The sequence below is a fragment of the Mauremys mutica genome, chromosome 10, assembly GCF_020497125.1.
Source record: "Mauremys mutica isolate MM-2020 ecotype Southern chromosome 10, ASM2049712v1, whole genome shotgun sequence".
NCBI classification, from domain to species: Eukaryota; Metazoa; Chordata; order Testudines; family Geoemydidae; genus Mauremys; species Mauremys mutica.
In genome coordinates, this window is record NC_059081.1 from 760,652 (window position 1) to 778,058 (window position 17,407).

The 17,407-nt window shown below is 54.8% G+C and overlaps 1 protein-coding gene across 1 annotated transcript in view; it reads right to left on the reverse strand.

Annotated features, from left to right (window-relative positions):
* The window catches only part of SLC4A3 (solute carrier family 4 member 3), an 86,048-nt gene that overhangs the window by 51,539 nt on the left and 17,102 nt on the right, over positions 1-17,407 (reverse strand). The window contains exons 6-9 of the mRNA XM_044978494.1: positions 16,171-16,382; positions 6,008-6,159; positions 5,037-5,217; positions 600-735 (exon numbers count right to left, since the gene is read on the reverse strand). Coding sequence (XP_044834429.1) covers positions 600-735; positions 5,037-5,217; positions 6,008-6,159; positions 16,171-16,382 — 681 coding nt within the window. The remainder of the gene's footprint in view (positions 1-599; positions 736-5,036; positions 5,218-6,007; positions 6,160-16,170; positions 16,383-17,407) is intronic.

Below are 17,407 nucleotides of genomic sequence, written 5' to 3' on the forward strand. Positions count from 1 at the left end.
CCACACCCCTTCTCACTGCCCCGCTAGAGCCCTTATAACTCATCATCATCTTGGCTCCACAGTCCCCACCTGGCTTTCCCTCAGGGGCCATTTCCTCACCACCGGCCACAGGCCTTGTCTCTGTTCACTCTCCCACCTCCCTTCCCTCTATTCGCCTCCCCCTGGCAACGTCTCAGGAGTCCCGTCCCAAGGGCCCTTCGCTAGCTCTTCCATTGCCGCCCCCAAGGCTCTGCTCCCCTCCCAATTCCCCCACCCCACACCGTGGCCCTGCTCCCTCTGCCCCAGGCTATGACACCCCCAGTCCCTCTCCCCCTCAGCATGGCCCTGCTCTAATGAACACGCCCTGCCTTCCCCTCCATCATTCCCTCAGAGGCTCTGGTTCCTCCACTTCATCGCCTGCCATCAGGGCCAGGCCCTATTCTGAATTCAGGCTGCGTACTCCACCCCTTCCCTTTCTGTTCCCTCTACTGCCCCAGCTCCCTGAGCCTCTCACCTCTGGTCCTGCTTCCATCTCTGCACTCCAAGTCTCTCCATCACTCTTGCATCCCCTCCTCACCCCCGCTGCCCCCTCACGCAGTCCCCAGCTCCAGACCGCCTACCTGTGCTTGAGCAGAAGGGCACGCAGCACGTTGGCTCTGTCCTCCCCTTTGATCTGGTCGGAGATAATCATGGTCTCCACCACGAGGTGAGCGATGCCAGGAAGGGTGGTTTGCTCCAGGTCCAGCAGCACAGCACCTGGGCGAGGGAGGGGGAGACAGCTGGTCACGGTGCCCACCTCCAGCATCCCCCCAGCCCCCGCCCAGATACTGGTGTTGCCAGCTGAGAGAGAGCAAGCACCAGCACTGCCTTTAGGCAGGGCTCAGCGAGGCCCAGGGGCGTGGGACTTCCCCCACGGCCAGTCAAACACACGCCGGCATCAGCCACTTTCTCACACTCCCCCACCCCCCACATGTGCCTCTGCCCCTCACCACCGTTCACCCACATCGCACGCTCAGGGTTTGTCTGCACTGCAGTCAGAGGGCAGACTGCAGCACTGCAGACATACCCAGGCTAGCTTGAGCTACCTAGCCTGAAGAACAATTGCAGCGAAGCAATGGCAGTGCAGGATGTGTACACCTGGTTACATATGCAAACGGCTAGCCAGTGTGCCCATGGCTTTGCTGCTGTTGTTACCGGAGCTAGCTAGATGTGCACCACAGAGCCCTCACCCACAAACACACCACTCTCCCCTCGCACTCACACGTGTGCACTGCTCACCCCCACACCTATGTTCATACACGTACACACTCTACTGACCCCTCAAACTCCTTGTAACGGGATGGCTTGCCCCATGGGCTGGACTAAGCCAGCCCTGACTACCGGATGATCCCCCGGAGAGGAGTCCGATGACTCCAGTACAAGGGAGAAGGAAGCCCAAGAAACTGCGGTTATGTCTGTAGACCCTGAAGGACCCTGAGTCAGCAGGGGGAAAGCTCAAGGAGCAGGAGAGTGAGGAAACTCTCCAGGCAGGGAGGCCTGGGAGAGACTGCAAAGGCTTGTGGAGAAGGCCAAACTCCAGGCAGGAGGTGCTGGGAAGCAGAAGGATGGTCCTCAGAGAGGTGGGGCTGGGATGAAGATTGTCAGTTCGTGTTCTGTTTTTGTGAGACTTTGTGTTATTCTGGATTCTCGGGAAACAGAGACTGAACTGGAGTTGGGGACTAGAGGTCAGCATGCGGCTGAGGGGACTGGACCCCAGGAGGGGGTTGTCTGAACTACCTGTGAGCTGAATGAATACTGAAAGGGGCCTACAGAATGGGGGGAAGCAGAGGCAGGGTGCTCCAGAGCCACCTCTGGCCACCAGGGGACACTCAGAAGGCGGCTGCCCATATTACATTCATACATGCACATGGCTCACCTCACATACCCCCATAACTCATAACACACTCACTCCGGTCACCCCTCACACTCATGCCCAGGCACCAGACACCCTAACACTCTCATCCACCTGGGCCACTCACCCCCTCATCCATCAGTCACTCCTCCCTCACACTCATCCACACGCTTCCATTCAATTGCAACTCGCTGGCGGACGAGCTATACAGGAGCTGCCAGCGTGTCACACAGACCCCTCAGGCCTTTGCACAGATGGGGCTTCATGCAGCCTTCAGGGTTTGCTCCTATGATCCTCTGTCATTACTAAGGATAAGATTGTGTCACACGGATTCCGTGACTTTGAGAGACCTCTGAGACATTTTCTGCTTCAGCTTCAGCCCCGTCCCCACAGCTCCGAGCCGCCGTGGGTAGCAGGGACTGGAGCTGTTAGTCCCCCCTCCCCCAGCCAGTCCCCCCCCCATTATTTTTAGTAAAAGTCACAGCCAGGTCACGGGCTTCTGTGAATTTTTGTTTATTGCCCATGACCTGCCCGGGACCTTTACTAAAAATAACTGTGACAAAACCTTAACCGTAGTCAGCCTCTGTTCCTGACTCAGGTGGTGGCTGTGCAAGGCCATCTCTGCATCTCTCTCCATCGCCCAGGGCTGGACACAGCTTCCTCATCACTTGGTGTTATGAAGTCTGGGACCATCCCCAGCAAATTAAGGAAAGCTCTTTCCCTTTGTCTGGGCCCAGGAGTCAATGTGGGTGTCTGTCCCTGTCTCTCCTCTGCCCTGCTGGCTGCCCAGTTGCCCTCTCTGGGCTTGGTCAGGGCATTGTGTCTCCTGGTTTCCCTCTGCACAGAGAGTCTGTATCAGGGGAGAGTCGGTGTAGTTATGCCCAGACCCATCTGTCACTGGTTTGGGTTTGTGTGTCCCAGTCACTCCGAGATTGGGGTTTCCTGGCAAAGTCTAGCAGCTTGAGCATTGTTTGCTTTGCCGAGAGAGCAAACTGCCCTGCCCCCAGAGTCGGGGCTGCGGCCGTTGGGGACCCAGGCTGGAGGAATGGGCCTTGCTTGCATTTGGGGTTAGCTGCTGACCCGCTTGTGCTTTGTGGTGGGGGCCTGTGACAAGGTGCTGATTAGAAGGACTGCAGAATCTGCCCTGCCATGCCAGCCCCATCTGGGTGAATAAAGTCAAGCTGGCTGGAAAGAGCCTGCCGTAGTCGGGGAATGAGAGCCAGCTGCCAGCCCAATTAGCCCAGGGATATATAAGAGGTTGGGATGAAGGCAGCGGGGTGGTGGGATGGAGGAGAGTGAGGGAGTGCAGGCAGAGAGAAAGCTCTCCCGCCCTGGGTTCAGACACAAGGAACCCAGCGCTGCATAAGCTGTATGGTGAGAAGCTGGTGGGACCACAAACTTGTAAATAAAAGCACCAGTAGTTTCAGAACCAGAGGGTCTCAGAGTGACTTTATCTGAGCCTTGCAGAGGCAGGAGCCAGGAGGGCCAGCTGCGCTCTGTTACAGGGGCGAAGGGGCCGTGTGCTGCACTGGCTGAGGTGGCAGCAGGAGTGTTCTGTTGTGGGTGTCAAAGCGTAGGGGGAACTGGCAGGTCCTGCTTGGCAGCTGTTGGGGGTGAAGTGCCCATGTGCAGAGGGTTTGTCTGCAGCACTGCAGCTGGCTCACAGCACTGAATAGTTTTAGAAACAGTGTATCGGGAGGCTATGTTGCTAGTGGTTTCTTTCAGGCCTAGAAAACCTGAGAAGCGTTTTATTGCCAGGCTTTTACAGGCTCCCCTCGTGTTATTCTGAGGCACAGGCCTGTATCATTTCAGACATGTTCAGACTCACGTTCATGCAGTAACATTTTAGTTTGTTTTGGGGCTTTTTCTGAATACCCTGACATGTGTCTCCCAGAGTGACCTCCAGGGTCCTGGTACTGTGGGGGGGTTCTAACAGGTGCATGTTTCTTTGGAGATGCTCTTGTACAGAGCATTTAAATCCAATACACCTAAAGAACGCCTCTCCTGGGTGGGCAGAGCCTCTCCAACTTGCTCTCCCACATAGTCTGGATGCTAGGAACAGCGCAAAGTCTTCCTCTTCCCAGAGCACAGAAATAAATTCAGCTCAGACCTTCTCCGTCGGCAAGGCTGGTCCTAGGGCTCCTCCCTCAGGATTGTTCAGCCCATTTCCCCAGTCCTCTCTGTGTAGAGGCAGAGGCTTGCCTCACCCTGCTGCCTACCCCCTTTCGGGCAGGATAAGGTGCCATCCTGTTACATTTGGGCTCTGGGTACCTTTCATTACAACGTACAATACAAAATCATGTCAGTGCTAAAAAAGCAGCACATTTGTCACCCTTGCCCCAACACAAACGCACTGAGCTCCAGGCAGCCAATATGGCACACACCAATCTCCCAGCCCCATTGCTCCAATAACCCCCCTGCCCAAATGCTTGCTCACACAGGGGCTGCCAGCAGACTCAGACTGTTCCAGACCAGGGGGAGTGAGTTCCAAAGTCAATAGTTCCACCCAGAGAATGACCTGCCAGCAGCCCCCGCTCTTTCCTACTGAGGGGGCCCTGGCTCGGGCGCCGCTGTGAGTGTGTGGACCAGGGGAAGAGGTGTCGCCCTGGGAGGAGGCTCCCAGGCCATTCCGGGCTTTAGACAATGTGACTCATTTCAACAAAACACCTCCGACCAGCAGCTCACAACCGCACAGCTCTTGGCAATGGTGTCCTGTTTCATGAGTTCCCATCTAGCTTGCACAGTCTCCTGCCTAGAGAGGACCTGAATTTCTTATGGAAAAGACAAACTTTAAAACACAAACCCCCGTTGGCCTCTTTATTGGCCCGATGTGCAGGCCCTGACATAGGGGGCATGTTCCAGCCAGTGCTTGGAGTCAGCAGTTGGGTCTGATAGGACATGGGGCCTGGCACACCCGAGAGGGAACCCTGACTCCCATGCCAGAGCCTGGTCACACAGGCCATAGGAGCCCCTCTCACTTCCTTAGCTTTCCTTAAAAGAACCTGGGTTGAGACACTGTTGAAGAGTCTATTAAGGACACAGAACCCACAAATAGCAACTGCCCTACAAACGTCTCCCCCATGTTGAGGCCCAAATTCACCTGGGCAGTTCTCCTGTCCTCTGTCTGCAGGAGCCCATCGGTCATGCAAAGGCTGCTGAAACTCACCGTGAGCAATGGTCTTCCTGAGCTCCAGCAGGCTGCGAAAGGATAGTGAGGCTACGTGAGGCTTCCCCCACCGTGCCGTGTCCTCCTCCACATCCTCCTCAAACTTGATCCAGCGCGCTGTCTCCTTCCAGTGCATCTCCTGGTTCTTATCTATGACCAGCTCATTCAGCTCCACAAACACCTGCCGCCCGGGGTTAAAGCAAAAACATTTAACTCGACAGCAGCAGGGAGCCTCCTCCGCAATACCGGCTCCACAAGCGATATCACCTTGTCCTCACCTCACTCCACCAGCTGAGCAGAAAACGCTGGGCCAAAGGGCTCTGCTAACTGGCCCAGGCGCAGGCCACCTAAGGGAATGGGGGAGCAATGGTGTCCTCTCTCGCTCTTTAACGTACGAAAGGTTTGGTGACCAGAAGCGGCTAGAACAAATATCCCAGGGACCGCTGGCAGGAGTCCCCAGCAATGCACAACACCAGAGCTTAGCGCACCCATTCTTTCACATATGCCACTCCAGAGCACACAGTGACCCTGGAGGGATGTGAATGGTTCTACGCTGCAGCTCTCATTGTCTCTAGTGCGAAGATTTTGCCTCTCTCACCAATCAGATTCCCCCCTGCCCAAGAGACTCCCACCCCGTCACTGCTCTCAGCAAGGTGGTGCCATTACTGTGCTGTCAACTCCTCTGATTTTATTGCAATTATCAGGATATTTGATGTGTTTCTTAAAACCGGACCTTCTGCAGGGATATGATTTTTGTAAGAATCTCTGCTTTCATGTTAAAAAGTAAGTTTCTAGCCATCCTGGCTGTGGAGAAAGATTGAAAATCTGAACCCTAAGACGAGAAGGCAGAAAGCAAACAATCACAACGCCACATTTACTATGTTTAAAGTCTTGTTATTTCTAAGCCCACCTCCTGTTTTTGGGGGCCTGACGTGATCTGTGGCCACCTGGAGAGAGTGTGGCTTGTATACCTCATGGGGCCTCCTGTCCAGCTTTTTTTTCTTCTTCTTCTTCTTGACAGACGGGGTTGACACCATCTTCCTGCTGGTTCTGGTGCTCTGGCTCCTAGATGGTTTCTTCACCAGATGCCGCCTCACACCAGGGTTATCTTCAAAGCGGTGGCCTGGAGACAAAGCAAGCAAGGAAAGATGGATGGTCTGTTTAGTGGAAATGTGCTGGCAGGCAGGCAGCCACACAGGTCTCTCAGCAGCTCCTACTAGCATTCCCACTTCAGCTGGAGCGTTCACGCTCCAGCAAGTCAAGTTCTTGTAGCTCCCAATATGTGGCTGTTTCTAACATTTGAGAACAATCACCCGTTGGGACGCCGCTTTCCAAGCTGCACTCTGCCTTAGCATGAATTTGTCACTATAAGGGCAAGTAAAATGGTGTGTGATGAAATTCCACATGCACTTCCCAGGAGTAGCAATGTCCTGGACCCTTCCGGGCCAAGTCCAGCACCACAGCATGGGGGAGTGCAATGCTACAATCTGACAGGGAAATGGCCCCGAGTGAGACGTGCCTTTGAATGCCCAGGGACTGCCAGGCACTAACAGTGGCTCCAAGAACAGCCTCACAGGGAGATGATGCCTAGGGCTGGGTAAGAAGCCCTCAGTGGGAGAGTATTTTTGTGCTCCATTTTAATGTTCCTCTGCTCTTTGTGAGCAAGAAACAAACCTCACCCAGGAAAGGGGCTCTCCTGGCTGAGACTCTGGGGTTTTTGCTGTAACATGGTGAGAATTAGGCTGATTAGGCTCTGCTGGGAGAGTCTGAAGATCAGATTGCATGTCCTTGCAGGGCTTGGGGCGTGGGGTTCGTTTTCTAAGGCCGTTTCCATCAATGCTCCACATGCAGGAAGGCCATGCTACGTGTGACTGTGGCTAACTCAGCCATGTAGCATGGAGGAGAGGGATTCCTCAGCCATTGCCAGTGATACGTGGAAGTATCTATGGCTGCAGAAAACACTGGATGACATGCTGTGAAAGGCTGCAGTGTAATAATGCAACACACACAAGGAGCCAGAATGAAGACTGCACAATTAACTCTAGCAATCCCTGACTTCCAAGGGATCAGTCATGCAGCTTTCAGGGTCACTTCCAGTTCTGAGTTGCAGCGTCCAGCTGGCTGACTCAAAGACACGGGAAAAGCAAAGCTGCATTACAGGTTGACCACTGCACGCTGTCAGCGCTAGCTGTTACATCTATAGACCTGGCTCCTGCAGTGCTGGCGGCATTAGCAATACCAGAGAAAAGGAACAGCAGACATAAACCCCCATGCAACAGGCCTGAACAGTGACTGTCCTTCTGACTGCATTGGTACTGTGACAATAGTGTGCTGTGGATGGGTGAGGCTCCCCTGCCATTGCCCAAGCCGAGGCAGAGAAGCTGAAGCTTCCTTGGAGAACGCAGATGAAAGGGAGCAATGAATTCTGGGCTTTGTTACAGGGTGATGAGCCGCAGCGAAAGGTGGATTAGGCTAGTCAGGGAGCCCCCCAGTCCACTGTTTCCCATTATGTGGGGGTCTGTGGAGCCTCCCCAGGCCTGCCTGCAGGGGAAGCCAAGGTCTGTTCCCCCTGAGAGGTTCATCAGGGAAGGAGAGTCATCTTGCCTGGGGCCCCCAAGTCTCTCGGGACAGCCCTGCCTTGCCTGGGATGAAGGGCAGCATCTGTGTGCTGTCCTCTGTCAGCTGGGCCTCAAGAACTTTGACCTTCAGAATGTGAAAAGCACCAGATTTCAAAGCAAAGCAATTTCCCCACTGGTGCTGCAGCACCTCAGAACGGTTTGCAGCACTATGCCCCTGTACCCACGGGAATGTGGGCCCCCTTCCAGTCACGGGAAGGAGGTCTCCAGTGCCAGGACAGCAGGGCCGGCTCTAGACCCCAGCGCGCCAAGCAGGCGCGTGGGGCGGCCCTTTCCCGGGGGGGCGGCAGATTGGGCCGGCGGACCTGCCGCAGTCATGCCTGCGGGAGGTCCACCGGAGCCCCGGGACGACCGGACCTGCCGCAGGCATGACTGCGGAGGGGGCGCTCGTCCCGCGGCTCCAGTGGACCTCCCGCAGGCATGACTGCGGACGGTTCGCTGGTACCGCAGCTCGGCTGCACCTCCCGCAGGCATGACTGCGGACGGTTCGCTGGTCCCGCGGCTCGGCTGCACCTCCCGCAGGCATGACTGCGGCAGCTCAAGCGGAGCCGCCGGACCTGCGAACCGTCCGCAGCTGCGGGAGGTCCAGCCGAGCCGCGCGACCAGCGGACCCTCCGCAGTCATGCCCGCGGGAGGTCCGCTGCTCCTGCGGCTCCGGGGCGCCTCCCGGGCATGACTGCTTGGGGCGGCCAAAAACGTAGAGCCGCCCCTGCAGGACAGCCACACCACAGCCTCGCTCCTCGGGAATCTGGGTCACTACGTTAAAGATAAAATAGATCCATACTGAGCCTGTGGGGATTTTCCCCATTGGCTGCGCGGCTGATGTGAGTCCTGCTGACAGTTGGACTCCTCCATATTCCATTACTGGAATATCAGTGGGAGCCAATAACTGCCCATCGACGCCAGCGAGCTGCTGGTGGTGTTCTGGGAGCTGCACTGCACAGGGGCCGCGTGTTCTCTCTGCAGTCATGTGCATGCACGCGGATTTCACTAGTTGTATGGTGTGTGTCTTTGTGCATGAATGTGGATGTGATGCGAATGCATGTGAAAAGAAGCGTGTGGCTGGTGTGTGAGTGCACTGAGCGTGTGTGATCTGTATAAAGTGAGGGCACAAGATGTGAATACACCTTTTAACACTATATTCACTAGGCACATACCAAACTGACTTGTTGATGTATACATTTCTACGCCTCCATCCTTGGAGAATATGAGCGTCATTTAGTCTCACAACACACCCGTGACGTAGGGAAACGTTATTTATCCCCATGCTACAGGTGGCAACAGGGGCCCAACAAGCCTGAGGTCACACAGTGAATCTCCCAATGGGAAACCCCAATCCAATAGCAGGGGCAGCATTCTGCACTGGTCTCCTGAGGAACAGCCCCAGGTAACGTTCCCTCGAGGTGCTAGGAGCCTGGGAAGCCATGGCAAGGCCCTGCCTGTGAAACTGAAGAGGCCAAGCCTCTCACTAGCTCCTCTAGTGGCCTCTTGTAGTCGGTAAATACGAAGGGGCAGACGATGGAGCTTGGCAGGCTCTGCATGAGGGCACTCAGGGCAGGTGAGCAATTCCCTATAAATACTGCCTGCGGGGATCTCTTTGGAAGAAAGCATTGGAACCTCTCACTACCTCTGCTAGGAGCGGTGGATCCCTTGGTCACCATGATGGAAGGTAGCTGACAAAGCTAAAGGACTCAGCATGGAAAGATGGGCCTACATCCTCCAAAACCAGCCACGGGTTTGGGTATCTCAGTAAGGAACCCAGCCTGAGGCACCTCAGGCCCAGTTTTTCAGAAAGGCTCCCAATGGCTTCAGTTGGAGTTCTGGGTGCTCTGCCCATCCACAGATCAAGCTCAAGGTATCTGAAGTTCAGCACCTAAAATCAGAGGTCACTGTTGTAAATCTGGCCCTTGATCTATTGGCTAAGGCTTGTGTAAACAGAGGCCTAATGTGTGACAAGCCTGCTGTGCTCTAAGTCACTGTGTGGCCCTGCAACCACACACTAAAAGTTCTCTAGTGCAGGGGCTCTCAACCTTTTTCCTTCTGAGCGCCCCCCCAACATGCTATAAAAATTCCACGGCCTCCTGTGCCACAGTAACTGGTTTTCTGCATCTAAAAGCAATGGCTGGCGTTAAGGGGTAGCAAGCAAGGCAGTTGCCCGGGGCACTGTGAAGCCAAGTTGCTCAGGCTTCTGCTTCAGCCCCACATGGTGGGGCTCAGGACCCCAACACTTCACCCCCATGCAGTGGGACTTCGGCTTTCTGCCCTGGGCCCCAGCAAGCCTAACACTGGCCCTGCTTGGCGGACCCCATGAAACTTGCTCGTGGCCCCCCAGGGGACCCCGGACCCCTGGTTGAGAACCACTGCTCTAGTGCACTGACGTCCTGCTGTTACAACCTATGGAACTTTAGTGTGCAGTAACAAGGCCCACGTGGCCAGTTAATGTGTGGCTTGCTAGTGCCCTGTAGGCTTTCATCCCGGCTTGCTGAGCACTGCGTTCTGTGTAGACAAGCCCTAACACACTCAGCATAGTCGTCTGCCCCACCCTGGCCTAAAGCCAAACATCTAAGGACACCAGAGACTGCGGTAGTTGCCTTATCACTACCTTTTTGTGATTGTGCCAGGAGTGAAGTGTGAGACAGGATGATAACTGGTGAGACAGAAGCTGGGAATGGGGAGAGGGGCTGGATCACTTGATGATTGCCTGTTCTGTTCATTCCCTCTGAAGTACCTGGCATTGTCCACTGTCAGAAGACAGGATACTGGGCTAGATGGACCATTGGTTTGACCCAGTATGGCCATTCTCATGTTCAATTTCCAAACACAGTTTATTGATCAAAGGTCTAATGATTGGTACATGTCCCTCCCAAAGGAAGTCATCGAGAGTCTCCTCCACTAAGAGACTCAGCAGGTTCCCCCCGGCCTTCACCAGCCATGCAGCACCTGTGCCGGACAGTCAAGCCATGGCCCAAAGCTCCCTAGCACCTCAAGAACCTTAGTTTGCAGCTGACACAAAGACTGGGGAAGGGTAGATAATGCAGAGGACAGGTCAGCGATACAGAGCGATCTGGTGCACTTGGTGAGTGGGGTGCAAGCAAACAATACTTGTTTTAATATGGCTAAATGTAAGTGTATCTATCTAGGAACAAAGACTGCAGGCCACACTTACAGGAAGTGGGGAACTTTATCCTGGCAAGCAGAGACTCTGAAAAAGGCATGTGGGTCATGGTGGATAATCTGCAGAACATGATCCATCAGTGTGACACTGTGGCCAAAAGCGCTAATGAAATTCCCCTGCTTATGGATCCAAGCATTACAAGTAGGAGCAGAGAGGTTATTTTACCTCTGTATTTGGCACTGGTGTGGCCACTGTGGAAATACTGTACCCAGGTCTGGTGTCCACAGTTCAAGGAGGATATTGATATATTGGAGACGGTTCAGAGAAGAACCTCGAGAATGAATAAAGGATTGGAAAACTTGCCTTATAGTGACAGACACAAGGAGCTCAATATATTTAGCTTAACAAAGAGAGAGTTAAGGAGTGACTTGATAATAGCCAATAAGCACCTAGACGGGGAACAAATATTTGATAATGGGCTCTTCAATTTAGCAGAGAAAGATCTGCCAGGATCTAACGGCTAGAAGAAGCAGCTAGACAAATTCAGACAGGAAATAAGGTGTATATTTTTAGCTGTGAGAATAATTAACCCCTGGAACAATTTTCCCAGCATCGTGGTCAATTCTCCATCACTGACTATTTTTAAATCAAGATTGGATTTAAAAAAAAATATGTTCTAGTTCAAAAGAAACTATTGTGGGGCAGGCCTCTGGCCTGTGTTATGCAGGAGGTCAGACTAGATGATCACAATGGTCTGGCCTTGGAATCTACGAATCTAAGTGCATGTTGCTGGCTGAAACTCAAGCGAAAAAGACTCTTCTCCTCTTCCCTGAAAGAACAGCTCCAGCGAAACCTGAGGAATGGCATCTGCAAAGTAACTAAAAACTCCTGACAGGAGCACCCCAATCTGTGACTGGACTGAGATCACCTAGCTTGACCATGCAGTGCATTACCAAGAACAGATCTGCTGAGTGGGATTTACCGATGCCACAGTGAAGATAAAGAAACCCATCTTTGCTTCCTCCACACCCTTAAGATAAGCTTTCAAAGAGACTGAGCACTGAGTCAGTCCAACTCAGAAACCGCTGCTGGTAAAAATAAACCACCAAAGAAGGTGGGGGAAGACCAAACACACAAACCCAGGGAATGCCGGAGGCAAGTGTAAATCATCACATTTCAAAGAATGGAAGTAACAAAAAGTGGGCTTGACAACTCACCAAGCACCTTGCTTTCCATTCTCATCACCTTCTTTATTAGCAACAGTTTTACAGCAGCAGCTCAAGGCATCAGCCAAGGGCAAGACCCCAGCACATTAGGTGCTGCACAGACCATAGCAAGGCAGTGCCTGCCCCCCAGTATGTCCGCTCCAAAGAGATGAGACGGACAGAGGGCGAGAGGAAGGAAGGGTTATCGCCGTTTTACACATGGGGATGGGGCAACTTTCCCAGGCTCACACCAAGAGTCTGCAGCAGAGCCAGAAACTGAATCCCAAGCTACCGAATCCGAGCCCAGGGCTTTAACCACAAGCCCATCTTGCCTCTTGTGAGCTCCTTGGGCCTGGGACAGCACCCAGGACAAGAGGGGGGCCTTTGGGCAGTTACCACAATAAAACACACGTACTAATACTGCTGGCTTCAGGCTGAAGTGTAAAGCCACCTCTTTACTGCTGCTTTCGCCGCCACCTCCTAACAAAACCCACATACCAACACCCATGCAGCCTACCCTGCCCTGGGAAGAGACGGGCAACAGGACCCAGAGCTGGGCTCTCTGATTTCTATATAATCGCTGGGAGGGCCTCCAAGACCAGGTGGGTGGATGGATAAGGTGATGACAAAAGGAGAGGAGAAAGAAACTGCTCCCAGCATATTCTCTCTCTCTCCCTCTCTCTCTCCCACACGCACACACTCCTCTCTTTCATGCCTCTTCTCATCTTTCTTCTTTCTCCACTCACTGGACCTTGCCCAGCTGCCCAGCAGCAGGTTTCACACCCAGGGCCACACATACTATTAAATCCTTCCTCACTATCTTTAGTCCACACTGCAGAGCTGAGAACTTGATACCAGCTGATAGTGCAGCCAGATCCCAGACCCCAGCTCAAATTCCTGCAAACAGCAACAGCCTGAGACTCTGCCCTAGGCTTTGCATATCCTCAGACCACCAGGCTACACCAGCTTGGTGCCAAAGACAAATGACAAAATGTCGTTTCCACAATAAGTTCCAGTCCAGAGCTGCATCTTCCCTGGCTGTGGGGCAGACCACTCTGGATTTGCATCCAGGATTGCTCAGGTAAGACAACAACAGAGAAATGCCTCAACACCACAGTGATTGGTCCTACACAAACACCTGAGACACAACACAGACAGTGGGCAGCGTCTTCCAAGTGCTCAGACACAGGGGCACATTGCGGAAACAGTGGGAACTGTGTGCCACAAACTCTAACTCAGGGGCACCTATTCTGAGACACAGAGCAATGGACAGACAGCACTCTGCATGTGTGAGTGAGTGAGAGAGAGAGCTCAGTCAGGGCTCTGAGCCCTTCACTGCAGTGCAGGAGTGCAGGTCAGGTACTTACAGACGGGATCCCCACCAGGGTAACCCAGCTGGTTTCTGATGGCCTCCCATAAATCATAATCTTCAAAACTGAGGGCAAACTCCTCCAAGTCTTCATAGCCGACTGTGTTGTGGATGCAGCTGCCTATCCCCAACTCTGGGCTGTCACCCCCTCCTGCCTCGTCTCCATCATGAATGGCCGTCATTGTGTCCTTGGCAAGCTCAGGGGTCAAGGCTCATGAGCTATGCACCACACTTGCAAGACCAGAGTTTGGTGTTGTTTATCTGAGTTCCAGAAGACGAGCTGCCCAGCAAGGTCTCTGCTCTGGATGACCTGTCAGGATTTTCGTAGCACCATGGAGACCACCATGCCCTCACTGTTTGGGTCCCCCTCAGCTGGGGGAAGGCATGTGATGCTGGTGGCAGCAGCCCTAGGGACTGATGAACTCCTGGAGAGAAGGGTTCCACTGGGGGAGGTTTGCTGCAGGAAAGACTGTAATGCAGGGCTTTCTCCACTCGCTCCCTGAGCCAAGGGGCTCTTCGTCAGCAGAGGAGTTTCCTGCTGGAGGGCCAGAGACCCTGTGCAAGTGTAGCACTGCCTGCTCCTCTCCCGCTCTCCCCGCTTTGGTGACTCACTCCCTCCCTCTCCAGCCTGGAAAGCAGCCTATTGAATTCTCCATGTCCTCAGGCCCAGAGCATGCATTTCCATGACGTCTCTTCCATCTGCTCTCACGTACACACAGGGGCAGATCCCAGGACACATGCTGCACCCCAAGGGCCCCAGGTACCTCTCTAAACAACAGGAAACACAAGTCACAGGTCCCAGCTGGGCAACAATTATCCAATGATTCTGGGCTTGAGCCCCTCAGAGTCACTTCAGCAGGGGTTTCTCCCTTTCTCAGAGAGGACAGCTCCTCACACAAGGCTGCTGCAATACTGGCACTGTCCTGGCAAGCAAAGACACTGCTAGCTGGGAAAGTATGTCAAGAGGAGAGGGATGGAACTAAGGGATGCATGGAGCCCTAAAATCAAGAGGGTAACAGGATGGAGGTGAGAGAAGCACAGAGCCAAGGGGTGGGAGGTGAGGAAAGGCTTGGAGCTACGTGAGTGAGTCCGAACTGAGGGCATAAGTAGAGTGGAAGGGGGGAGTCCGAGGCAGGGCAGCAGGGGGCTACGGGTTGGGATTGAGGGACACTAGCGGAGCTGTGGGAATGGGAAAGAGAGCCCAGGACTGCAGGGCAGGATAGAAGAGCATCAGCAGAGTGGAAGGGAGAAGCCCGGGGCTGGGATAGCAGGAAGGGTGCCGCAGGGAAGGGTGGAGGGCTAATGGGGAAGAAGTGTCAGCTGAGGTCTCTTATTCCAGGACAGTAAGTGACTGTTGAGACGGTGCTGCCTGCGAATGCAGTGAACGGTCTCCAGACAAAGCTGCAGGAAGTGTTTAGACTCGAGACTGTCTAAACCGTCAGGTCAGAGGCACATCTGGTAACTGGGGCCCTGGGTCTCTCTCCAAGGTCCCCTGTATTCCACACCAGGAGGGGACAGCTCCCTGTGTGACAATGAGGATGGTTCTATAGACCCCAAAACTTTTTACAAACTCACCAAACTGATACAAGCTCCCCAGGAATCACCACCCTCGCTGTAAGGCAGCCTCACCTCGCGGTGCGGGGAAGGGGAGGGCATAGCACAGGGACACCACACACCAGCAGGGGAGCTGGGATCATTTTTATAGCAGGGGTGCTGAAAGTGGCGACCATATATTTGGTTATTACTACAGTCAAGCCAGGGGGTGCTGCCACACCCTCATAATCCCTAGTCCCAGCACCCCTGCACACCAGGTTCAGACAGGAAGTGAAGCAAAATCCTGTCACCAAAGGAAACTCTTGGCAGCATCTAGGGAGGCAGACTGCAATTCCCCCAGGCGGAATTGGGTCAGGCCAAGGGTGCTAAAACTGCACCCCTGCTACAAGGACCCTGGGGTCTGTCGCGACTCACCATGAACTGCCAGGACTTCGGTTCAACTTTTCAACTAAAATTCAGCACAGCGCTGGGAAAACAGCAGGGGACATGGTTCCTGACCCCTGCATCCAAGGAATGGGGGGGACCAACCACCAGGCTTAGCTCCCAGGGGGATGACAGAGTCTTAGGGATGAAACAAAGTGGGGAGGGAAGGTATGGCTGGGTTACTCAGACCTTACACCCAAGAGGATGGGCCTGGGGGTAAAGGCCCAGGCCTGATGTCGAGGGGAGTGGGTCGGGGAGGGGGGTGGGAAATGCCCAGGCCTGACGCCCAGGGGGATGGGCTGCGGGGGGGGGGGAATGCCCAGGGGGGATGGGCCTGGGGGTGGTGAGAAGAAATGCCCAGGCCTGACGCCCAGGGGATGAGCGGCGGGGGAGGGGGAATGCCCAGGGGGATGGGCCTGGGGGTGGGTGGGGAGGAGAAATGCCAAGGCCTGACGCCCAGGGGATGGGCTGCGGGGGGGGGGAATGACCAGGCAGGGGGGCCTGGCGAGGGGTGGGGAGGAGAAATGCCCAGGCCTGACGCCCAGGGGATGGGCCGCGGGGGGGGAGGAATGCCCAGGGGGATGGGCCTGGGGGTGGGTGGGGAGGAGAAATGCCCAGGCCTGACGCCCAGGGGATGGGCTGCGGGGGGGGGGGGGAATGCCCAGGGGGATGGGCCTGGGGGTGGGTGGGGAGGAGAAATGCCCAGGCCTGACGCCCAGGGGATGGGCTGCGGGGGGGAAGAAATGCCCAGGCCTGATGCCTACGGGTTGGGCAGAGGGTGGATGACACTTGTACAAGAGGCACATTTAAATGTCACAAAGCTGGGCCTCACTTTTCATGTCGTCCAGGTCAGCAGACGCCAGCATCTGGGCCTCGGCCTCATCGGTGGGGACGCGCTGGTACACTGCACTCTCCAGAGTGGTCATGCTGCCGATGCACACCCGCTCCTTCAGGTCATAACTCACCCTCTGCCCACTCACCAGCTGGCTCCAGGGCTTGCGCCTGTCCCATCCCCGAGACGGACATTCTCTGGGCCCCGGGAGGCTGAGGAAACAAACGGGGAACCTGGCAGTAGCAGCAAAGCAGAGCTGGCAGCACTGGAGGGGAATGGAACGGGGAGAGGCTGTTCCCAGCCTGAGCTCCTCTTTGAAGGTCATTTCTCATGAGATCATCCTCTAGGCTGAAGGGTCCCCCCGGCCCTGACCTCAGACCCAGTTATCTGAGCAGCTTCTGAGGAGCAGACATGTCACAGGGACTCCCAAACTACAGCTGGGGGCTCACCCTTAGCCCTTCAAGAAGCGAGGCCCAATGACTGCTGCTCCTGCTCCCTCCCCTACATGGTAAGCCCCCCTTCCTTACAAGGGATGGAACTCCCTCCTGGGCCCACAGCCTCACAGGTCTTGCTCTGTGTCCACAAGCCCTGGCCTGGCCTGCACCGCTGCGTCCCAGCCTGTGGGTCAGGAACCAGGCCCAAAAGAAAGTCAGGCTGGAGGGCAAGCTCCTCCCTCCCTGGCATGGTGCCCCCCAGGTGATACCCCTGCTGGTAAGGGAGCCTAGTGTGTGGGCAACCATCTGTACCTGGGAACCAGGAAGGCTGTATCCAGACCCTGCCTCAGTTGGGTCCTGTAGCCCACTTGGCTGAGCGAGTGAGTGATTCGGGGACCAGGGTGGGCACATGCTGGCACCCTTCCCTCCTTCTCAGGCAAACCCACATGGTGAGAGAGACGGGGAAGTGGAAGGAAGGGGAGCTTGGATGCAAGGATGTCCCCAGCCTCTGCCTCTTGTGTCAGAGTCAAAGGAGAATTCACAGATTCCAAGGCCAGAAGGACCCTTGGGATCATGTAGTCTGACCTCCGGAATAACCCAGGCCAGAGACCTGTTCCACAATAATTCCTAGAGCAGAGCTTTTTAAAAAATTCCAGTCTTCAATTAAAATGGTCAGTGATGGAGAATCCTCCACGACACTTGGTAAGTTGTTCCAACGGTTAAATACGCTCACCATTAAAAATGTACCCGATTTCCAGTCTGAATTTGTCTAGCTTCAACATTCAGCCATTGGCTCATGTTAG